We start from the raw sequence: 25978 nt of genomic DNA on the forward strand, positions 1-25978 counted from the left end.
ATATGTAAAAATAACTAAAATATGTAAATATGAGCCAAAACCTAATATATGTACACACATGGAAAATAAAAACATGATTTTTCGAGTCTACGTGCCATTATGCACCAAGATAATGCAAGATATAACAGATTTCAGGTTCAGGTTAGTACATAAATATGTATTTACATATAAATTCGTTCCCTGTTCATAACAATGTTTGAAGCTCTAGTGATTGAATTTCTGCATGGATATTCTCTTTGACCTGCTCAAGTGCATGTGGTTTGTTCACCTACACCTACATCCTCACAGGAAGTAATTGGGACCTGAAAGGTCCATTTCTTCCACTGAAGTGGCACCAGTAAGCTCTTTGTATCAAAATAATGAACCCGTCATTTTGAAAGTAAAGTTTCACTATTTTCTTTTGTTCCTTCATGAAATTCATTATGATGAATCTCCCATGACCCAGTTATAATATGTACCTGCAATATAGAAATTGAACTAATAACAAGCTATTTACATGTCAACTAACTCTCTAGCCTTCTTAAACCCTAAGGGTTATGGCTGCAGCAACACAAGCCTTCCGTCTGTCCCTATCCTGGACAAGATCAATCAAATCTTTTACATCCTTACCGATTTCCTTTAGGTCTCTCGGTCATGTCAACATGACATGTTTACATGTCAACTCCAACTCTAAATTTTAGCCCACCCTGTATAATGCAGGAAACTCTAAAATCAGGGTTCCACAATGGATCTTACGGATTTTCAAATTATATGTTACTTGAGCCAGGCAACGTGACACTTGTTGCATCAGTGTGAAATCTCCCTAAGGTTCCAAATAATGCACTTCTCTTCTAGTTTTGCTTAAATGGTCTTGTCTTTTGTAGGTCGGAATCATCTGAAAATCTTCTGTCTTCTGAAGAACATGTTCAGGTGGAAGTGAAGTTGAAGGATCTCATGTCCTCTGTGTGTGACTATGCTCACGAACGCTGTGCACAGCTCATGTGCACCCAGTCAAGGGAGGGGTTGCTGGATAGAGCCTCTCCAGTGCAAGTGTGTGATCTAGCCAGAGTGATAGATGACTTTGTGGACAATTGTGAAAGAATAAGTGGGAAATCTAGCACGGCTTTGAAAGCTGCTTTCAAAGTACAGGTGTGTATTCTTTAAAGAGGGGAAAGTAGAATATTGAAAGATTCATGCTGATTGCAAAATTTTAAAAAGTAGATTATCAATATATTCTGTGGATGGGACAGATTAATCGGTACTCTATTGGCCGATATAGACATGTTGCCCATTTTGTTATAATTTTTATGCCCTACTTTTTAAAAAAAGTAAATGTCTATATATGCAACTACTTTTGCACTGCAGTCACCTCAAAACACACATTTATTAAGGAGGTCAATGAACCATTCAGGTTCTTCAAAGACCATTTGGAATTTTGTATCGGATCCGTAGAATATCGGTTATCGGTATGGGTAAATTTTATATTGATACTTTATCAGTAGCAGTATAGTTCATTCAATTCTGGAAGGTAATGTAATTTTCTTGTTGGACATGGGTTTTGTGAAGCTGAAAAGTACCCAAATGTAGTGAAGTTGAAGTTCTCGGAACAATTTACAGAAATTCCCATTCAACAGTGTATTAAAGTTTGTGAGCTTATCAAAAAAGTTCTAGAAACAGGTTTCATTGCAAGCACTGAAAGGAGCGTGTGTGTCGAAACTCAATAAAAATAAAGCTGTTGGACACTGGGGATGCCATGTAACAAAGTCCATCAAAAGCAATGCATAAACTAGTACAGCAACACAAAATCAAAAGTTTCATCTGCTCATAAAAAAAATTTGTTTGTACAAGAAATGAAACTAACTGACCATGCCAAACGATTGCACGTCGCACCTTATAATCAAGGGGTCCCAGGTTTGATACCCGGTGGAGGCACATAGTGGTTCGGATCCCACTAAATTGTAGGTCCAGTCCTGATTAGCCTTACTGTGCATAAAGTGGACTTAAAACACCAAATCAACCAACCAGCCAAACTATTGCAAAATTGTGAGCGGTTTACAAATTTTACTGAAGAACATTTTGAAGATGTGCTTTGTCACATTATAGCCACGGTTTGATTCCATATTTCTAGATACATTAATTCCCAGAATATACAAATTAAAGCTGAGATAACTACATACAAGATTTTATGAAATCAACTGGTTCAAGTGTTTCAAAAGAATGTTAAACTTGGTTATCTAAGGTTGGCACTTCTGTAATAGAGCATCGGCATGGAATGCCAAAGACCTGGGTTGATTCCTGGTTGAATCACAGTTTTCAATAACTTTTCAGGAAGTCATAAAGTAAAACTTAACATTCACACCTCTTCCAATACTTTTGACAAGTTATTCAATGTAATCTGATCGTTGCCTTGAGTAAGGTTCTCGCCTGTGCATTGCATTATACCACAAAGGCACAAAAACTCACATCAGTGCAGTACACCAGGGTCACTCCTATTTACCCATTAATAATTGACTGGGGGGAACATAAATTTCATTAGCTTGTGCATTTGTAAATACATAATATGGTTGAGCCAATATTACTTTGAATTGATACCCATACTGATAATCTTACAGATTCCCATCGCTACCAGTGCTAGAATATTGTAATAATTAAAAGTTGTTCAAAATGTTGGTTAATATTAATGTGTAACACATAATAGCACGAGTGCGTATTACTCACTTGAGGCAAACTAAGTAATGTTTTCTTAAAAAGAAAAAAAACTTTTTCTAAAAACACTATAAATGCTTACTTGCGATTAGCGAGTAGTCCAGTGCTGATTAGAGCAACGTTTTGGGGTTACTACTTTCCCCTTCTTCAGGCTTTTTTTTGGCATTGGTATCATGCCGCTTCACTTTTTTGAAACAAGGATTACGTTAAAAGGTGCATGTGGTTTAAAACATGATTTGTGAATGTTGTCTAAGCCTTAATAAAAACTTCCATACTACGTATCCCTTCCATTAAGCAGTCCCAAAAGTGCAATATAAAAAATCTCCTCCTAAGCAGTTAAAATGTCTCACCGACCGATGTCCATAGCAGTAACTGGTTATCATGGAATGCTGGAAGCTGTCGACATATTCCGTTTCCGCTTCCCTCCCCCTTTCTGCTTCCCTCCCCCCTCCATTTCCTTCGAAGCCTGCATCATATCCAACATGAAGTCTCGTGTTTGCTGATTAGCCCGGAAAACCTCTGGCGTAACATGGAATCCAATTCTGTTTTTCTTTTTACCTTCTTCCCATCTTTTAAACATTCTAATCCAGATATCGTCAACATTCCCGTCTTCCCTCTTTAATTTTTGAAGTCTATCCTTACATAGGTAAGCGGCCTCGTAAACATTCTACTTATTGGTTTATGATCTCTCCTAATAACCTCCCTCTTTTTTAATTCATGTGATTTTTCTAATACATATTCCGAGAGGTCCATTCTGGGGACTCCCTCTTCAATATCTTTGTCATGTTCTTTCCACCTTATACCCATATTCCTACCAGTTTGTCCGATGTATTCTTTGTTACAACTACAACTTATACTATAAACACCCTTCTCTTCCTCTGCTTTTTTTCTTTACCGAACCTTCTCTCTCATACTCAGTAAAATGTTTCTCGATACTACGGGGAGCTCTCATCCCACATTTTATGCCATACTCTTTAGTTATTTTCTCGTAAGTAAGCATTTATAGTGTTTTTAGAAAAAGGTTTTTCTTTTTAATAAAAACATTACTTAGTTATTAATGTGTAAATAAGTTGCTCCAATTATATGCATTAATATAGCAAGAATTTTGCTTTGTATCTAAAGATATGTGTTTTGGCGGATACGCAGACAGAGGTAATTCACTAATAAGCTTATGGTTCATTTTTCCACGTAGTTTTTGTTAGCGATTGATTTCGCTGCCTGTCTGGTAGCTTTGTCAGGCATGTACTGTCTTGCTGCGTGTGCTGTGGTCCTCTTTCTCCCACTCGGATTAGTGTTGGTGCTAGTTCAAATGGGGCTTTTCCTTCTGCTCCTCTGGCGTCGGCATGGTACTTCTTTCTTAGGCCACGCATCGGGATTTTGGTGCTCTGGGTTCCCGGTCTCGTTGTCTGCATCCGTGGGAAGGCATTTGCTTTTACTTGCGCTTTAAAATGACCAAGAATTACATGAGAATGTTAAAATATATGTTACATACTTACAAAAGCCAGTTTTTCACACAATACGGTGCAAAATAAATAGAAACTTTGAATATTACATAATTTCCATGATAATGACACCCCTCAAAAGTGTCGTGCAGAATTTTGTGAGATCCCATGAAAAACTACAATACCAAGAAAGTATCAGTAAATAAATGTCAACCAGTATCTTCTGATACCAGTACATCATAATCAGTATTTAACCCCAGTAAATAATTATGTTTCTGTACTGTTTCCTTTGTATTATTGCTAAACAAAATCAGGATATCAATAATATGATAATAGAATTTGGATCAAATGTATTTTCCAGGCCAGTAAATTTGTTCAGCGCTTCCATCACGACAGGAAAACTAAGCTTAGCCTAATCTTGGATAATGAAAGGTGGAAGCGGGCAGATGTACCAACTGAATTTCAGGATCTAGTTGATCACATCGTTGAAACAGGTGAGAAATAATTTCCTTTTAGAAAGCAACATACTGTATTAAACACTATATGTGCTCTTGTTTTTTCAACTGAAATCCATCAAAGTGAAATCAGCATGTAACGACCACCATGTTAGGCAAATTTCAGTTATATTATGGAATATATCTTATACTCCTGTCCCTGTAATAGAGTTCCGTAAAAATTTTAGTTATGATTTGTCTATCCAATGGAACCTAGTAGAATACATGTAGGAGAGTCAGAAAAACTTGGGTAGACATCACCATATTCTGGACCGGGTGTTTTAGACGCCATTTTCCAAAATGGCCGACAGCAACAATATTTTGCTTTTATTTCCGCTCCTGAAACCGTTAGTCATAATTTTGGTGTCTAAATATATGTTTTGAAGGGTGAGAAATCGAATAAAAGGGTTCCTGAAGTTGTCTGATTGCTAATTATTTCAGAAAATCTGTTCTTTTATCTATAAAGGATAATATGAACAAATACTGACTACAATTATTTGGAAAGTTACATTTACACAACATAAAGGATTTTTTTTAAAAAATATAATGAAATAAAGCCCACATTAAAAAAAATATATTCCAATAAAGAACACATGGTAATTATGAAAACTCTGAACTTAAATTTTTTTTACAAGATATTGCAACAATCTGCATAATAATATGATAATTTCTTATTTTTCTCCCACAATATCTTTTACATTCTTCGCCGCATTTGCAATACTCAGAGCATGGTAAATATTTCATACGACATTTACATCTACTAGTAATACATTCATTACAAATACACTATATTAGTAGCTCAGAAGGCATTTTATGAAGGCAGATATCAGGCTTTAGTACGGCATTTGCATGTTTTCACCATCCATAATCGGTTGGTTGCAGGGTTCCATCAGGAAAGTAGCTTCGTGAAAGTTTTAAGCATTCCTGCAGAACAAAGAAACATCTTCTCAAATGTCCATTTCTTACTGAGAAAGATGAGGGTGGTAGCTCAGATATGTGCTTCTGTTTGTGTAATGAATAACGAGGCTCATCAAATGTCTTATACTTTGAGCATGGATGTAAAACTTGAACAAGATATTCCTCTGCTTTATCAAGTGCTTCTTCAGACAGAGTATTTTCTTCTGCAAATCCAATTAGTAATCTTTCTGGTGATGCTTTCAGTAAAGATGGCTGTGTTCCTATCTTGCTTGTAACATCACTACCTGTAACGATGTGTACCCTAATTAAAGTGCTGCAAAGCGTAGCTCCCAGTTTTCTCCCCAGTGTGCGTAGAGGCACATAACGCACTTTGTCACCCACTCCCAGTTTAATCCATATTTCTTCCAATCCTTTCGTGAATAGTTCAAATAGATATCGAAGGACGAGAACATCTACATCAGTGTCATTAGATAATACTATGAGGCATGTTATGCCTGACTGAACAGCATGGAATATATGGAGTATCATTCTGGGATCTGCTTCTTCTAGAAAGGTCTGAAGGTCAGAGCAAGTTTGAAGCTCTTTGTTCATAACTATGAAGGCATCTCTGGTATCATTGTCTCCTGTAATGGTTCCACTTTTCACTGTAGTGAAGTTAGTCGTTTTTGCATGTTCAATAAAACCGGTTGCCGCGGACAATTAAAGCAACTGTTTGTTTTTACTTGAAGACCAGAATCTGTCCATCTGTATAGGAATTAGAGTGTCCCATTCGATTGTCATCATTTCAATTGGATCAGCAGGTCTCCGTCTTTCTCTTTCACCTTCTTTTAGTGACTGCTCGATGTAGCTGTCAAATACAAAATCCACTCGTTTGGTTCCGTAGTATTGAGTTGCATTAGTCCAGACTTTATCAAATATACTTTTAAAAGTTCCCATATACTTAGTTCTGAGTTGGTGAACTTGTGACATAAAATCAACTACGACAGCAGTATTCATGACTTCACGTTCTTGAAAACAGTAATCAGTTGGATCTAGTTTTTTCTCCAATGTGAAGCAGTAGATACTTTACAGGTCTTGTTGTGTAGCCATTATCATCAAATAACATATTAGTTGGAAGCAGATCATATTTCAAAATATCTTTCATTGTTTCTCCTCGTGCTTTAGCTATGTGTATACTTCTATCAGCTGCAGCAATATTATTATTTAGGGAAGCAAGTGTTGTCTTCGATTTCTGAGTAGGCACTACTGTTTTACCCATCATTGTTGGGAGTTTTACCATCGTGATGACACCAGAAAGTTTTGTAGTTTTCTTAACGAAACGTTCACTTCTGAATAGTTAATAACTCTCCACTCCATGCTCTCTCACTTTCATCAGGCGGATAGCATCCTCTCTAGGTACACATTGTTTACTGATAAAGTTATGAAGTTGGGTCTGGATGGATGTTTCATATGGATTGCCTCTACTGTTCATAAATTCAAATACTGCATTCACAAACATTAACATCTTTGAACTCGAAGTTTCCTGATAATTCACGATGAAGAGTTACCTCACTGTAACTGGTATCATCAGCACCAAGTATTTCTCTGAAACAGTTGCTTATTCCTAGTACCTCATGATATACCAACTCCCATTCAGTGACACACATTTGTTGCTTTGTTTGTCCAATTATTCCTTTAGAGCTCTTTCAAGATCGTTGGATAGTTTGCTCCAATTTCATAACCGATGACACAGCACTAAATGATCGTTTGGTTTGCCTCACTACAAAATGGCCTGTTTGAAATAATTTCTGATACACTTCAGGATGCTGTTCCTCTAACCATCACATTTTTCCAGATACCATGATGCATATCTTAAATAGTTAATACTGTCAAATTCACATAATATAGGTAGAAGGTTCTGAATAGCTTGAAGGTGGCTATTCCAATCGCCATCTCTGTCAGACGCTATGAGAAATTTCAACAAGTTTACCACGTAAAGGAATGTATCCCAGTATCGGCACATTTCGGACTTAGTGGCACAATCATTGGAAAATTTCTGAAAGTCATTGTACAAAACTGCTAAGGTTGCTAAAAGTTTATTAAACTCTGTTGGGCTTGTTTTCACATTCTTAGTTGAAATACTTATTTTCAATTTTTGGGCTTGTTGAATGGTAATAGCATATTTTTCTTTGGGTTACATTTCTAAAATGCTGACCATTTTATTTTCAATATAGCTTCTTCAAGAATCAGTAAGCCCTTGAGCGATCTGACATAATGACTTCCATTCATTACTGGTTCTGCAGTTCTAACACCAAACACTTTGTACTCGATAAGTGCATCCTTTGCACCACTGCCACACAGATATTTTCCAATAATGTGCAGGACGACCTTTCTGCAATGGAAGGTTCCGATCATTCGGCCACTATTTTATCAAGTTATATTTTTAAAAGTATACGTTTTATAGCACTGGTTTGTCCCATTGTACACAAACACTTCTTCAGCCGCGACACTTTTCAGTCTTTTCGCCACTATGTCATCTCTTATGTCGCCTGCTTCATGAATTATTTTTCTACCATTAACTGTGGTAACTGTCTTGTTACTAACTGACAAATAATGCACTTCTGCACATCAAACAATATATTTTGTTCTTCCTGTTGAATATCTGTCAGTTTAGTTACTACCGGTATCCGTTTTGGCTCATCAATTTTTAATTAATGATAGTTAACCTGTAAATAACATAAACTATTATTAGAATTTTGAATTATATAATTCAGTTATGACAACTTTATCACTCTAAACATACAGTTAAGTAGTCCTCGTGTTTAATTGTGTAATAAATGAAACCAAAATTATACTCTTGTCCCTGTAATATAGTCCAGTAGACATTTTTCCAAAAAAAACAACAAAAATACAGATTTTCTGAAATAAATAACAATCAGACAACTTCAGGAACCCTTTTATTCGATTTCTCACCCTTCAAAACATATATTTAGACACCAAAATTATGACTTTAACGGTTTCAGGAGCGGAAATAAAAGCAAAATATTGTCGCTGTCGGCCATTTTGGAAAATGGCATCTAAAACACCCGGTCCAGAATATGGTGATGTCTACCCAAGTTTTTCTGACTCTCCTACATGTATTCTACTAGGTTCCATTGGATAGACAAATCATAACTAAAATTTTTACGGGACTCTATTACAGGGACTGGATTATTATGTGTATGCTTTCAAGTTATGAACTTGGATTATAATATTTATACTTAATTGTTTTTCATAATTCTTGTATATATTTGTTTTGTCTTACATTGTTATATTATTCGCATATTTTTGCAACTTTTAATTCAGATTTTATAGGCTAATAATTATCCCAAATAGTATATGCAACGATTTCTTTATTTGTCAAATCCAAGAAGCTGTTTAAGCATGTTAAATACATTTCTTCCTAATACCGATATTTCACAACAATAGACAAAATTGAAGTAATTTAGTCTTCGTTATAAATCCGTAAACTAAATCTTTATTTAATCATTTTATGTGCAAGGTCAAATATGAATTATTTTATAAAATCAGTTTCTTTATTTCTACAAAGTTTAATATTATAACATTATGTCAAAGCAATTCTCTCTCACTTTGGCTGTTTATGTTAGGAGTGGGGAATGATGTTACGTGTATATGGCAACGTCAAAAGTTCCACGTTGACATTCTTAATTGTTGCCAAACTTAATCAAAGCTTACTATTGCTAATTAGCATTGATCTGTCATATAAATTATCATTTTATCCTGTGTTGTTTTTATGTTATGAGTTGCTAGCATTGTATAAAAGAACAATCTGTTAAGCTGTGCCTCGCATTTGGGGTAAGCAGGGGAGGTCTTGTGATTAACGGTCAAGGCGGTGCACGGATTCTGTCATGCTAAATAAGTTACTCATCACTGCCTACAAGTGAGCAGGACCCAACACATTATATTTTTGACTTGTGCAAATAAGTATGTACGCACGCGAACGTTGATTAAAGTTTTTGGACAATTTTTATTATAACTTATTTGATTTTATTTGCGGTGGCATGTTGCAACTCGGTGGTTACCTTCCTGGTAGATTGGAGATCGTCTTAATCCCGATCCCTGGGTGACCATTCGTGCTTCCAACTGACCAGCTGGAGCAAGGAGCAGAGAGTTGCCAATTCATGACTCCATACCCTGGAGTTGCTATTGTGGTGACATGTTGCAAGTGCAAGTGTTGTAATGACCTGGTATTGTATTACTTGAAATGAAATTAAGAAGTTTTGTCTTATAAACAAGATCTAATATTTATAATAATGATGAAAAATTATGTCACAGTTTTACCTGTAGCCCATGGAACATATTTAATTTTTATATCGGTATACTTAATAATTGGCAGTTTATCATTTTCCCTGAACTTTTGCAACAAGTATAAATGCTTGTAACTTCTTTTTTTTTTCAAATCTTTGAGTTCAAGCATTATAAAAATGGTCTCGAAAGCTATTTGAAAAAACATGGAAAGCTCAAGGAATTTGGTTTGGCACAATGAATTAGACTCATGGAGGTGAATGCACTACTCTAGATCTTTGCAGACACTGTACCATATGAATGGGATGTCAGTATCAATAATTTTTGCTGTATTGGTACTTTATTGGTGTCTAACAATTCCTTATTTTTTTTTAAAGTAATTTTATTCATATAGGTGAAAATATGTATTGCCCAGTATGTAGCATAAGACATTGGGTGATAATTTCCTTCAAAATCAATATGATACTACTCACATTGAGTAGAATTCTTCTTGTATGTTTGTATTGCTTGCATTGTACATTTTTTCTTTTAATTTACAGTTTTTACAAACAGGTAAACACAATTTTTGATACAACATTTCAGGAGAACACATGCTCCCTATGTCAGACATTTATTTGTAATCTGATAAATCTCTGCATGTGTTCTCCCGAACAAACAAAGAAATGTGTTTATTTGCTCGTAGAAACCTTAAAAATGTATTTCTTGTATTCAATTAGCGTGAGATAAATGAGTTTTAATTAATACTTGCTGATGACATTGTAAAAATGTCTTACAGGAAAACTTACACTGCCTAAAAGAGAATGTGAGTCTCAGATCGGAGATAAGAAACCTGCTGAAGATCTTTTTGTTAAAGGAGAGAAGTTTGCAGTAATAGGGTATGTGTCTTTCAAATATTCACAGCATTAAATCAAAGTTATATTTCAAGTACTTCTAAACTGCAAAATTATTCTTGTTTGCACCTGTTGATGGGCAAGAAACATAAATAGCACAAACGATGGTATTGTATTTTTTAATTTTTTTAATTCATAGCACCTAGTTGAAAATCACTTCTTACATAAATTTATAATGATTCTGTGCAATGTGAGGAAATCAATTTCACCTATCAATTATTTACCTAAGTAGTTTATTAAGGCATTTTTGCAGGTGTAGAAACATGAAAATCTTCAGACATGTCTTGAACTTGAATGGTGTGGCAGGACTTTTCGGACATTATGTATTTTTATAAAATTAAGACATAATTCATCCATTTATTTGTTGAGAGATTTTTATGTATACCATTTCGTAAAAGAGAGGTTTATATTTTTAAAGTATAGATAGGAATATTATTTTCCTTGCTAATGCCGCCAAGCCCACAGTGATAATAACATTAATAGTGTTTGATGGTCTAGAGTATACTCAGATAGGACTTTCGTACCAATAAGTAATAATGAACATAACAATTTTTTTTAAATATATGTATAGATATTCATGTCCTTTAGACAACTACTACTTTAAATTTAATAATAAAATACTTCTTACACCACATTTGTTCAAACACATTGCAAAAATAGCACTATGAAAAAACACTAAAACTGGTCCTGAGCTCTTTACTTCTCAGTCATCACCAGGGAACTGGTGTAAGTAGTGGAGGTAGCCAGTACACCTAATGACAGTGCTGCATCTGCTTTCTCCCCGGCCTCCAACCAATTCCCAATGATGATCCTTACCTCTGGTGGTATAATGTTAACAATGTCACTTTGTAATTAAGGGGTCTCTGGTTTGATCGCCAGGTTTAGAACTCACTTTAAAACTCTAGGTCAGTGGTTCTCAACCTTTGTGAGACTGCAGCCTGGAAGAAGAAGAAGACAATGCCTCGATTGCAACAAGTTTACTAATAAATATCTTTCTGGTTTTCTTTTAACTTTATTCATTAATTAATATGTGCCCTTAAAAGTAATATTAATAAATCATAAAGAGTATTAGTTATGTCTTGTTGATAAGTATAAAAGTACGATGGGGCCTGGGATACTGACCCATGCCTTAGCAGCTGAGAAATGCTGTTCTAGGCTGTCCCGATTAGCCTGTCTGCACATAAAGTGGACTTAAACTTTTGACAAACTGATAGTAAGTCTCGGAATGGGTTAAAAGGTCAGGACCAGTCTTACTGTATTTTTTTGTTGCTGTTTTTGTGTTGCATTTGAACCAAGTGGCAACCAGAGATCTGCCCTAGGACCCTGGCATACAGTGTACTTCAGCTGGTTGCAAAATAACTGAAGCTTGAGGCTGGCTTTGGGGGAACTGCCAGGTCACAGATTCAAGTTGTAATTGTCGCAACTTGCTGTTATTAGTTAATTCAGCTGTTTGTACCATAAGCTCTTATTAATAGCTCTTTCAGTTTGAAGTAAAATCTTGTGTTATCCTTCTTACAGAACAGTGTTGTTGCTTCTTAAAATGATGGTGGAATATTGTGCCTGTGCTGAAGACTTAAGTGTGATGGCACCGAATCTGCTGAGGCACGTGGTCGAGTTGCTTCAGTCTTTCAACTCCAGAAGTTGCCAGCTTGTGCTAGGAGCGGGAGCTCTTCACGTCGCCGGACTGAAAACCATCACCAGCACTAATCTTGCCTTAGCGTCACGTGCTCTCCAGCTAGTGTTGTGGCTCATTCCTCAGATACAATCCCATTTCGGTGTTCTGCTCCACACGCGGCAAAGTCATTTGTTGAGCAATCTCGAGACGCTCGATCGGGACGTGCGTGGCCATGTGCGGGAAATTGAAAACAAAGTGTTATCGATAATTGATAGTTTAATAAGTGTTCAGTTGAGTCAGTGGGACGCGAAACCTCCTGTCCCCTCCCAGGGCTTCCGTGCCATTTCAAAACATTTCACAAAGCTACACGAAGCTGTGGCTGTTGTCTTACCAAAGCACCAAGTGCAGGAACTGTACAGGACTGTTCACAAATCTTTCAAGGAGAAACTGAAAGATCAAATAAGTAAAATGAACATTGTTAATAATGGTGGACCTCAGCATGGGTAAATATATATACATACATTTTTTTATATATGAAACACATTTATAAAGATATGATTCTGTAACTCCATGGTGGTTGTGCCAAAAGAAATCTATTTGGCATATTAGGCAAGTATTGCTTTCAATATTATATTTCGTGAAGCCACTGTGGATAGAATAATACAGGGTGTCCCACTCGCTACCAAACCTAGCATTTCTTTAAAAAAATTGATAATAGTGAAGTTATTGCAACGGAATATGAAGCGGGCTTACTTCAGTTTGTGAGAAATGTGATGACATCATAACATTTTCTGAAAGTGGCCACCATTTGCATTCAGGCAATATTGAACCTGGTGCACCATATTTTGAAATGTCCTTGCAAGTTCGTCTGCTGTAGCTGCCTGAATTGCTTCGTTGATGTTTGCTTTCAAGGTGTCTTATGGTTCACAGTTCATTTACATAAACTTCCCCTTTCAGATACCCCATAAAAAATAATCAGATGCTGGACTTACTCAGTGGATATCTGGTTCCATAGTTCTCCAGGAATTGCTGGTTTTCCAACTATTAGAGTGCTGCTCATTCATCTAATAGTTCCCACAGATGGCTTACGGAATCGACAGTTTCTTTACTCGAGCGAAAAACACTCGAACATGCAAACGATCGGTATACGCTTGAAGACCAGTAGTTCACATACAACCGTAATTTGTCTGTGGTAGTGGGACTTCAAATATGCTTCGTGAAGTGAATGATGCAGTGAAATTGAAACTAGAGGGAACATAGTCATCATTTCCATGTTAAAATGTAATTTAGTCTATTATTACGAATACATAGTAATATATGAAAATGAATAGATGATTATGAGCTGAAACTACCAGCATGAATTTTACATATATATTTGTACGATTATTGTCACATTGAAATGATATTTGATATTCTATATATTCGAGCAAATCACGCTCGAGCGTGGGAGATTCAATTGAGTATGAGCGAGCGAAAGTGGTCCACTGCAGTACTCTACTAACTATCCTGTGTGCATGCATACGTACACTAACACTCGCCAACAATAACATATTATGTAGACACACTTAGCCAAATGACAAACAAAATGAGACCAGCAGAGGCAGGTCAGGTAGAAAACAGGCTGACTGACGAACCACTTCTCTGCATCGCAACAATTAGGTGGCACACTACATACACATTTAATTTCTCATACAACCAATGCCCTCCTGTTCAAATTTCCTTCCAAAATCTTCATTAGTGTCAATTTTTTTAAAGAAATGCCAGGTTCGGTAGTAAGTGGGACACCCAGTATAACTGTGCTGCATTTTAACATGTACTTGTTATAAATATGGAGAAACTAGTACTCACTTTATCCGCGAAACTGTTTCTTTCTCTTCTTTGTTCTATTAATTTCAGTGGCCACTGCCATCATCCTCGTTGAAACTTGCTGTACTGTTGCTTAGCGTGCATCTTTTGTTTGTAGTTCTCCGGCCACCGCTAGGTGTGCTGTTGTTAACTGTATGTCTGCTATTTCCCGGTGTTAACTGTTGTAGTAGGGGAATTCAAGTGTGGGGTGCTTGTCCGCTATCGATGTTCAACTCATGCGGGAAGTGCATTGTTGCATGCGTTTCCTTTATTTTGGTGTCTATAAGTGAGTGGGCAGTGTGTTCGACTTGTGCCTATTGAATTTTATGGCTATGGTATTTGATGTGTTTGGCAAGACCAGTAGTGGGTTGGCCTTTTTTTTGCATTCGTTAGGTGCTATTGGATTCTTTCATTTGACAGATCTGATGGATCTGCCAATGTAATGTGAATGTACTTGTTTCAGGAAAAAAATAACTTGCAGAAAACAGGCAAGTTTGAAATAGATATAATTATAAAAATCCATTGAAATTAAGTCTGAAAGAATTGTCGGATTTTCAAATTCATGTTTATTAGGTGTGAACTAATGTCAATATTTTAATGGTATAAAATTCACTGATATTAAAATCAAATATTCTTCAAATCCAACATAAAAATCAAAGTATTCCTTAACACTTAAGGCCAAGAGGGACAATTACGCACCAGTTGTGCATTTATTTCAGTATTGTCGGATTGGGTACTGCTATTTAAAAAGGTATTAATATGCAAGATAGTACGAATTTCTCTCCATGTTCCAAGTGGAAACTGTTTTTCAAGTTGATTAGTAAGCTAGACACGATGTTTGAAAATTATGATTAATAAGTATTTACAGAATCCCATGTATTCCTTATGGGAAATCAACTTCAAGTGGTAGTTTTGACTTTTCCTCCTACTATGACATCATTCAACGTGTCCTATTTCCGTCCATGTACTTTTCTACGTCATTGGATGTTTGATATTCCTGAGAGGACGAATAAAATAATGGTCCCATAAGCCTAATGTATTTCTCCTTGCCTCCTACGGCCATCCTGGCAGTGTTGCCAAACCTGATGTGCATAAAAGAGCTAAATTTCACCATGATAGAGCTAAAGATGACTTTCAAGGAGTTAGATTAACAAAGGCTGCATAAAGTTGGGGGGGGGGGTGAGCTGCTATTACCGTTAGCTTTAAAGTTATGGCAATTTATTCTTAATTTTCACCACCTATATTTGGTGGCATCGCCATCTCAATAATACACTGATGCTCATATGAAATCAAAAATAAAGGATTCCCGGATTACAATATTGTCATCTTCACCTTAGCGACAGCGCTATAAAAGTAGCTGGGGAGGTAAGAGGGGTGGGTGATGCAGCCAATATAATAATATCACGCCACGTGCAAAATGTACAATCCTGGCAAAAGTTGTTCTTTGTGTGCCGGAGCCAGTGGTGGCATCATAGTGTGTCAGGGGGCGGGTGCCATAGTTCACAGCCAAACGAGTGCACGAAAGAGTCAGATCTGGCTCCAAAAAAGCTAACTAGGCAACAGTGATCTGCAGCTGCCGCAGCGAGAAAGACCTAGAGGAATTTGCCCCTCCCCCCCCCCCTTAAATGCCAGATCAGGGCAGTGTGTATTTATGCCAATGTTGGATTGGGAGAATTACATAAATGTGACAGTGGGACCATCTGTGGCTCATTTAATGTTCCGGACAGTCATGTTTTTATCGAGTTGTAAGCTTTAAGCTGTGCCATGAATAACTTTATCACTGGCATGGTCATAGTTCTTGTCTTCATTCCTCTTGCTGAAAGTGAAACTAAATGATCACTTGTTCAACACAAATGTGACCAGCTAATGTGTCAATCTTCAAATGTAAAGTCCCAGCAGTGTCACAGGTGTCGGGGAAAACCTCATTTTCATTTGAAAAAAGTTTGTGTGTGTGTGTGTGTGTTTTGTTGTTCTTTCTCTAATTGTTAATACATGTGGATCATTCCATGCCAAATCATCACAGCTCCCAACCCGTTCATCTCAGATTTCCATGAAATTTGGTAGGATGGTGGAGGACATGAAGTAACCTACACGTGTAAAATTTTATCCCTCAGTGATACAGGGTGTTCATAAAGCATGGTTGCCAACTATATAAAAATGTCAAATTTATGCTTACAAGGTCAACAACAAAAATTCATAACTTTTCCTATATTTGTAGTATAACTTTCATCTTGGGCTTCTTTTGAAGCTGAGAGAGCACAGTTTTCTTTAAAAATAGTTGTATATGAAAATATTGGAATTTTAATTTTGAGCTCACCTTTGACCTTGAATACCTAAAAAAGTGTATTTTCAATTTTGGTGGGAATGAGGTATGTTATAAAGTTAAATGTAATCTCTGTTATGTAAGTTTCATTTTGGGATGGCTTTGGGATCAGGAATGTAATCAATCTTACAGTAGTATATGCTACATTCAGTGAAACACATTATAGTTAAAAATAATGTTGTCTGGGAAACTAATTGTAACAAAAATTAAACCAACTGTTTCTCTAGTAAAAAAAATTGATGAATCCGATTTTGAAGAGTTTACCACTCCTCGGGTATGCTACACAAAATGAGATATGATGCGTGACCATTAGCTTTTGAGACAAAATTATGTAGAGAAGTATGCAATTTCAAAATTTAATGCTGAAAACAGCCTCAGTGTTGAAGCTAGTCTGGTGTCAAAAGGGTTAAAGAACATGAATAGTTCATTAACCTGGTCCTGCAAAGAAACAAGAACAATGTATTTGCTTTGCAAAATCAGAGTATTTGAATTATACTTTTATATTCACAAAAATAATAAAAATGATAAAATTTGATGGATATATCAGGTCTGTAAAATTATAATTATCTGTAATTTGACTGATACACAAATATGTCTGTAAAGTAAGGACTACTGTATCCCATCCCTGTAATTTAAATTGTTTTGCTCTTATTTCTCCACTGGAATCAAACGCAGACTTTGTGTGAGGAACTAAAGAGACTACAGATTTATAGAGCACTTTGATAACATTAGTCAGAAGTTGAATGATACAAAGAACATGTATTCAAGTATTCCATTATAACGATAGCACAGTCAGTTTAAAATATTCATAAGTTCATGCGAGACATTAATAATATTACAAGGTATGAATGAAAAGTAATGTTTGTGATTTTATAACTCAATAGATGGCAATAGTGCAAGGTACCCAGACTCCTGAAAAGTATTGGCAGGTATCACTGTTGCATTGTTGACTCAACCCCAATAGGGAATAATGCATCTGTTGGATCTGCAGGATCGGTTGCTGGATTTCTATGCGCCAGTACATTAGGATACCGGTGTATCTGTGCACCAACTGATAGTATCAGTGGTATAACACTTGACGTAATACATTTCTCTTTTTCCAGAGTTGTGACTGCAGAGTTAACCTTCTATCTTGAAACGCTGAAGAATCTTCAAGTGCTGCCTCCAAATGAACTCAATGATGATACAATGAATGACATTTGGGCACCAAGATAACATTGATTATTGTGCGGTTGTGTTGATATAAGAAATAAAACTGTTATTTATAGTACAACATGTTTCATGATTAGATCATGTGCATTTGCTTCCTTTTATTATCCTTTTTAGTTAAGCATGTTAGCCAATGGTGCTTTTAGCTATTGCTTTTTGCAATGTGTTCCTGATTGTCATTTCAATCAAGATAAAGATGTCAGATTTATTGAAATTTGCAACAAAACCAATTCTATTTTTGTGTACGTTTAGTACAAGTCTATGCTGCCATGTGTGCACAGACATCTAAACTGTCAAGTCATCTGATTTTCAGTGATCAAAATGACTTTCCCCTTTTCTACATAATGTCAATTATTTTATTAGATTCTGCTGAATCTCAGGGTGTAATTGTAATTTTATAAATAGCAAAACTTGTTTAGTTTTAGCTTGTACAGTTTATGCATGTTACAGTAATAAATAATTATTCTTAGTGTTCTGCTCTTCAGTACTCCTCTTTACAACTATTCGCTTATACTGCTGGCAGGCCCGTAGCCAGGCAGAGGCCAGGGGGGGCTCAGCTGCCCCTGGACCTGCCGTCAGCCCCCATTGACATTGGGTAAAACTATTTTGTGTAATTTGTTTCCAGTGAAGAGTGAGAATGTAGACAGCTCACAATTTTAAAGATAAATCCACAGAACATGAACAGCAGCTATTACATTCGCTCATCTTGTTTATGAGCAGAAGTCCAGTAGCTGCAAATATTTTGAAGATTATCTAGACTTTGTAAGTTCTTTCATAAGGGGTCTTCTTTATCTGTACCTTCCCTGTCCCTGTTGCGACCTCCCGTTTAGACAGAAATCTGTGACTTTGATGTCGTCATGCAAATATCCTTCGCATCTGCATCAAAGGTCAACAGCTCTCAATATTTGGGAACGAAGGGGAGTGTCATTGCTTCGGCCGGCACCCTGGTGCAATGTGGCTGGGTTTTAGGGTTGCCGCGAAATGTTACATTATTTTCACTGAAATGATTATATTGTTCCAAATATTTGCTCATTTAGTACTTTTTACGTGTAAAATGTTTCTGAATTTGAAAACTGTGTATAATTTTTTTTAACTAAGGTAAGCAACCTAACCACACTCATTGGGCGCCGCTAGTGTTTCAAGATTTTTCCGCGGTGCCCTGGTCAGAATGTAAGGGTGCCGTGGAAAAATCTTGAAACACTAGTGGCACCGTGAAACTAAAAAGTTTGGGAACCTCTATTGTAAGGGATGATATCAGTTTCAATCAAATAACACTCCAAGAGATGTTTTAAAAGATGTTGAAAAATGTAGTACCTGTATCATATTTATAAATTTTATATAAGTTAATGACACCCCCCTCCAAACACACATGCACACACACATCTTCATTTCATACTTTCAACCTTTTGAAAAATAGACTTGGTTTACAAAGCCCCCCCCCCCTAGAGATCAATTCTAGCTACGGGCCTGACTGCTGGAAAATGTTGTAACTCGTGAGACTTTGGGCTTCTAAAAGGCAACACATTCAGATATGGGAAATCCAAGTCTTTTGAAGGTTAGGTACATCTTAAATCTTTCGAATAGGACAGTCTCCAGGTTGCCATGAACACTAGAACAAGCCCAGGCATGGTGAGTATGAGGTAAGGGAGTATACTTCAACCTTCCTGTTCCCCCAAAGATAGGCATATATCTCGGTGGCAGGCAATTAAGTTTCAAATTCATTTATGAGTTAAAAACGAGTTTACCTTTATTCCTATGTCTGCTTTCCAATTTCACACAGGGTTTATGTGCAGCCTAATGACATGAGGTTTTTTGAGGCCTACGCTTTTCAGATGTGCAGTGCTGGGGAAAAAATCATAGAAGGGAGTTTTTTTTTTTTTTTTTTTTTTTTTTTTTTTTTTTTTTTTCTGATAATGTCTAGAGTGCTGCAGCATCTAATAGTTCATACAGATGACGCTAGATAGCATACGGAATTGACAGCTTCTTCGCTTGAGCGAATAATGCTCCAACAGGCAAAACGAGCGGTACACGCTGAACCCCAGTAGTAATTTGTCTGTGTTAGTGGGCCCTCAAATATCAATAGTGAAGTGAAAGATGCAGTGAAATTGAAACTTAGTGAACATAGTCATAATTTCCATGTAAGAATGTAGTTTAGTCTATCTTACCAATATATGAAAATGAAATAGATGATTATAGGCTGAAACTACCAGGGTGGATTTTTACATGTGAGTATATATTTCTACGATTATTGTCACATTGAAATGATATTAGAATCTGTGGTGAAATATTAGCTAGTTGCGTAATATATAATTACAGATAAATTCAAGATTAAATTGTGGATCTAAGTATAATTTTTATTACAAAAGTGTTCTGTGTTATTATAAGACAGTGAATTTATTGAAACGTAAGTTAATATCAAATAATCTTGCGATTAAGAAGATAAATCTGTGTTCAAAATCTATATAGCATGGAAAGCTCTGGGCCATCCGAATAAAGTTTCCTGCTTGTAAGACATTCAACAAATTTCATACAATTGAGGGAAATGTGTAGCAAGGAATGTAATAATAAGAACAGAGAGGACGTCCAAATGGATATGAACGAAATAGTGGATGGAAGAAAGGATATATCTTCAAGTAAAGACAGAGAAAATATGGATGTTGAATTGGTTACTAAGCAACCAAAAAGTCAAAACGCAAAAAACGAAATCTAGCAAGAGTTAATGAAAAGGAGGAATCTGTAAATGCTCCAAAAATTTTCAAAGCAAATGTATTAGAGCATACAATGCAATCAAAGGATAATGTGAATAAAAATGATTTATACTATCCTGGGCACGAAGGCCCATATATTGTTCTTGTTGAAGGCGTGGAACACATTGTTGGTAGCTTTAGTGCTATTATGTTAGGTAGTCACTTAAGAGAAGCTAGAATTAAGGTGAATTATGTTAAGGCATTGGGTCCTAATCGTACAAAGGTTTACTTTTTAAAATTCAATGATGAAAATGACTTTTACTTGAACAAAGAGTTTCAGAAGAAGTATAAGGTAAATGTCAAAATCCCGAAGAGTCTTTCACACAGAATGGGACTAATATATGGGTTACCGTTTCATATAAATTTAGAAGAAGTACAAGATGAAGCAGAGGCTGGGAGAAATATTCCAATAATCAAAATGGAAAGAATGAAGATGATGATTTATCAAGAAAATGGGGAATTTGTGTTCAAATTGATCAGCGTAATGTTTCAATCACAAAGGTTGCCCTCGCATGTAAAGCTACTCTAACATATTTCAGGTACAACCTAAAAATAAAATCTGTGATGCATTGCAGGAATTGTTTCCGTTTCTCTCATACAAAGGATGTTTGTAAGTCCAAAGCTATATGTCCAAGGTGCGGTGATTATGAACATGATATATATGTGCTGCAGTACCTAAATGCATAAATTGCTCAGGAAATCATCTTGCAACTGAGAGGTTGTGCAGTAAGTGGGAAGAGAGGAGAGAAATTCAAAAGGTAATAGCATATGAGGACTGTTCATATCAAAAAGCAAAGAGAAAAGTTAGTTCTAGTAGTTCATTTATGACCGAAAGAGACTATTATTCTTATGCAAACATACTACAAGATTTCCCAGTGTTAAAAACAACTAAAGCAGAGTCTTCCTTTGTACAAGCTCCAAGTTCAGCAATTACAACAGGCAACAGATATGAGGTGCTGGCCACTCTTAAGATTTGAGGAATCAGGGACATCAAGAAACTTATATTCTTGGAAATCTTCTCAACCTCAACTTTACAACATGAACAATAATTATGCTGATCGAAGACTTGGGACGATATTTAAAAGTAAAGAAGTTATGATAAATAAAGGTATGCAAAATCTAAAGCAGTGTGACAAACCTAAAATCCAAAACGAACAAGAAAGACCAGATTATATTTTAATAAATTCCAAAAGCAGTCCAACGTCAGTGCCAACAACGGAAAAACGAAAATTACGGACTAGCATCCCACAATATGACTCTCAAAAGCAAATAATGATTAGTTTATTACAAGTTATGGCGAAACTAACATCGAACATAACTGTGGATGATAATCTTCAGAGAATTAAAAATATTCTAGTCGATTGTGCAAATATTACTTCACAGTTATTGAAACTAATTGAAGATCTTGAATCATATGAAGATGCTCAACATTAAATATTATAATCAGTAAGTTATCACATGCAAAATATTTTTTTGTTTGTGCAATGGAATTTATTCTAGTTTCCTTCAAGAAAACTTGAACTCATGAAACTGATAGAAGAGCATCATCCTCTCATTATATGTGTGCGTGAAGTATGGGGGGATGGAAGAGTTTCTATTGAAATGAGAAATTCTCACAGTACTTAATCAAAAAGATGGAAAAGGAGTGGGTATATTTGTACATGAAAGTCTGGCATTCCAACCCATATCATTTAATCCCAATTTAGTGATTCTTTGAGAATATCGAGTGGAAGTAGTGGGAATACAAGTGCAAATTTTGAATAAAATATTTACCGTTATCTTGATGTATATACCATCTTCTTATACATCGCAAAAAATTGCGGTGAAGCATTTAAGGTCTATGATTAGTTCATTCAAGAATCTATTAATCATAACTGGAGATTTCAATTGCCATCACCCATTGTGGGGTCGACAGGCAGCAGATAAGTTGGGTCAAACTGTTGTTGAATGGATGGAGGCGGAGCAGTTAACTATAATAAATGATGGTTCACCTACTCATATGCCTAGAAATTGAAGTAATCCGTCATCTATAGACTTAACATTAATTTCAGAAAAGTATTGTGCAGACTTTACATGGGAGGCCGATATGGACTTGAGAACAAGTGATCATTATCCATGTTATTTTTATCTGGCTTATTGCCATGCAACAAACGAAAGAATATTAACTATTCGTAACTGGAAAGTATTCAAAGCTAATTTGTCTAATTGTAATAAACTTTTAAAAATTTATTTCTCAGAGGATGATGGATTAAAACCTGATAATATTACATATGAGGAGTTTGTAAAAATCATTTCGGCTGCGATGGACTTGAGTTGTCCCAGGGTGATAAAAAGTAGTCAGCAACAATTCCCAAAAGATATATTGGTGGACAGAAGAGTGTGCTGAAGCAAAACTACATAGTCGAATTAGCAAGAATATGCTCACGTCAACCAAATCTGGAGAACTGGATAGCATTCAGACGTTCTATGGCCAAATTAAAGAGATTATGCATAAAAGCAAAAAGAAAATCATGGAAATTATTTTGAAAGATCTATATATTTCCACTTTTTCAGTGAAAGTAGAGGACCGTATTCAGCCTGCAAGGGTTACCTCAGGGACGTTGTTTAAGTCCTTTGTTATTCAACATATATATGATCGGGATGAAAAGGAAATTAATTCCAACAATCAATTATCTTCAATATGCAGATGATATCTGTATCTATATGTCCACGACACAAATTCATACTGATTTTCCTGTTTTATAGGAACAAATATTGGAAGTGCAAAAGTGGCTTGAAAGTAAAAAAAACTCTATTTCAATGGAAAAATCTAATATTACAATTTTTAGTAAAAAGGGAACATCTCCAATAGTTCACCCATGTCTCGAAAAACAAGAATTCCCATTACATCCAGAGTAAAATATCTAGGTGTCATCTTGGATGAAAATCTAACTTGGAAGGACCAAATTAAAGCAATAAAAGTCAAATCAGAAAAAGTGTTTAATTTGTTAAGGAAAGAAGAAGAGAAGGAAGAAAGGCAAAGGAATATCAAATACTCAGTGGGGATGTCATCCTTGAGTTATGCTTTTATTTTACAAGAATTATTTTCAGCCTATGATAGATTATTCTCTATTGGCAATGTGTAACTTGACAGAAGGAAAATTAATTCCATTGATGTCATACCAAGGAAATTCTTGAGATGATGTTTAGGCGTTATGAACAGCACTCCAAATGTAGTAGTATACATGGAAGCAGGTAAATGTTCCATTTCATGTAGACGGAAGATGTTAGCAGCAAATATGCTCTTCAAAGTGAAATCATATTGTGAGCATCCTTTCAACAATGTACTAAAAAATATGATACACTTACATGAAACGGGAAAAATAACAAACAGAAAAGCTGCTATGTGGATACAATTGTATAATTTGTTTTGTCAAGAATACCAGGATGTTCTACCGATGCATTCACGGCCTGTTTTTTCATTTTAGATTATCCTCAATAGTCTCTGGGTAATATTAATTTCCCTCGTTATTCGCATATATCGGGATATTTTACTCAATGGACAAGTTTTTATTTCATATACACAGATGGATCTAAAAGTGAGTCAGGAGTTGGCTGTGCAGTGTATGATCCACAACATAAAACAGACCTATTATTTCGACTTCTGCAAGACTGTTTACAGCAGAATCTTACACAATTAATATATGTCCAAAAATTAAATTTACGCAAGTTCTTAATACTTACTGACTCGCAAGGTGTATTACAGGCACTTAAATCTTCTTACAAGAGTCTTTACAAATTATCCCCTTCTATTATAAATTGTATACAATTAGTTCAAACAATACAAAAATCTGAAAAAAACATTGAGTTTTCTTGGGTTAAAGCTCATAGTAATATTACAGGCAATTCTCATGTAGATGAATGTGCAAAGAAAGCAGTGTGTCTTCCAAATATTACAAGGGTCGTTCAAGGTTGACCGGGATTTTCGTACGTAAAAAATCGATGAATAGCCGGATCATGATGAAACGTGCGGGTGACGTAATGTATTCCTTCGCGAGTAACTAGCACCCAGCATGACGTATTTTGCGCATGCGCAGCAGTTGCAGCGAACATGGCAGCAAGCAGTGTGTCTGTGGCTGTGGAGCAGCGGTGTGTAATCAAATTTCTCGTGAAGGAGAAAGTGAAACCAGCTGAGATTTTCAGACCATTGCAAGCACAGTATGGTGAACAAACAATGTCGCGGACAAGAGTGTACGAATGGTGTGAGCAGTTTCGCGAAGGACGGGAGCTGGTGACAAATGAAGCGCATGGACACATTCGCCTGACTGCAGTCACACCAGTGAATATCGCACGTGTTGAGCAAATGATTCTTGAGAACCGGCGAGTAACAGTGCGGGGATATTGCTGCCGAGGTGAATATCAGTGTCGGGAGTGTTGAGACAATCATTCACGACCACTTACGCTTCCGCAAAATCTGTGCAAGGTGGTTCCCCGCCAGCTGACATTCGATCAGAAGTGGACACGCAGGATGGTCTGTGAACAGCTTCTGAATCGGTTTTGAGCAGAAGGTGATGAATTGTTGCAATCCATCATCACGTGTGATGAAACATGGTTGCACAATTCAATCCCAGAGACCAAGACGCAGCATGGAGTGGCAAAGGTTCCCCGCCCCCCAAGAAAAGCAAAACGCAGCCGTCTGCTGGAAAGATCATGGCAAGTGTCTTCTGGGACATGAAGGGCGTTATCCATGTGGATTTTCTGGACAAAGGGAGCACGATTAATGCCCAGTATTACTCCACATTGTTGAGTGGTGCTGTACGAAAGTCCATTCGCAAGGAAAGACCTGGGATGTTGTCTGGAAATGTAATTCTTCTCCATGACAATGCCCGCCCTCACACGGCCAATGTGACAACAACAACTCTGGTTAACATGTGCTGGGAAGTTCTGCCCCATCCCCCCCTACAGTCCGGATTTAGCCCCCAGTGATTATCATTTGTTTGCACCCCTTAAAGACCATCTGGGAGGGAAGAAATTCACGACAGACGAAGCACTGCGGAGCGATGTCCTCCAGTGGCTACGACAACAACCAAGTTCTTTCTACGCCAAAGGAATTCGGGAGCTGCCAGAATGATGGCAACGGTGCCTCGGCGTGCACGGAGAATACTTTGAAAAACTGACATAGTTTGGTGTTTCTTCTGCTACCTATTTCCTCTGCAGAAATAAAAGTCCCGGTCAACCTTGAACGACCCTTGTATGTACTTATCATTATACTACACGGTTCTTCTCCGTAGAGTAAAGAAGGAAATTCTGAATAAATGGTTTGTTTGGTGTCGAAATGAACTTACAACAGTTGGAAAATCATACAGACCATTTGCTGAATTCAAAACACACAAACCATGGTTTCATCATGTAAGTGCTTCAAGAAATGTAAGTGTATTAATTAATAGACTGAGAATGGGCCACTTGTGTACTAGGCAACATTTATCCAAAATTGGAATAACGAACAATAAAAAATGTGAATGTGGCTGGGAAAGTGCACATGCACAA

General features: G+C 36.5%; 1 protein-coding gene across 5 annotated transcripts in view; it reads left to right on the forward strand.

Moving 5' to 3' along the window:
* scat (VPS54 subunit of GARP complex scat) overlaps positions 1-18069 on the forward strand; it is an 80267-nt gene extending 62198 nt beyond the window's left edge. For all 5 annotated transcript variants that reach the window (XM_083118692.1, XM_083118694.1, XM_083118690.1 and 2 more), the window contains 5 exons: positions 864-1128; positions 4489-4621; positions 10599-10698; positions 12232-12831; positions 17600-18069. In XM_083118692.1, coding sequence (XP_082974818.1) covers positions 864-1128; positions 4489-4621; positions 10599-10698; positions 12232-12831; positions 17600-17711 — 1210 coding nt within the window. In that variant the 3' untranslated portion in view covers positions 17712-18069. The remainder of the gene's footprint in view (positions 1-863; positions 1129-4488; positions 4622-10598; positions 10699-12231; positions 12832-17599) is intronic.
* The last annotated feature ends 7909 nt before the right edge of the window (positions 18070-25978 follow it).

Source organism: Lepisma saccharinum, chromosome 3, assembly GCF_977018435.1.
Source record: "Lepisma saccharinum chromosome 3, izLepSacc3.1, whole genome shotgun sequence".
In the NCBI taxonomy this organism is placed as follows: Eukaryota; Metazoa; Arthropoda; class Insecta; order Zygentoma; family Lepismatidae; genus Lepisma; species Lepisma saccharinum.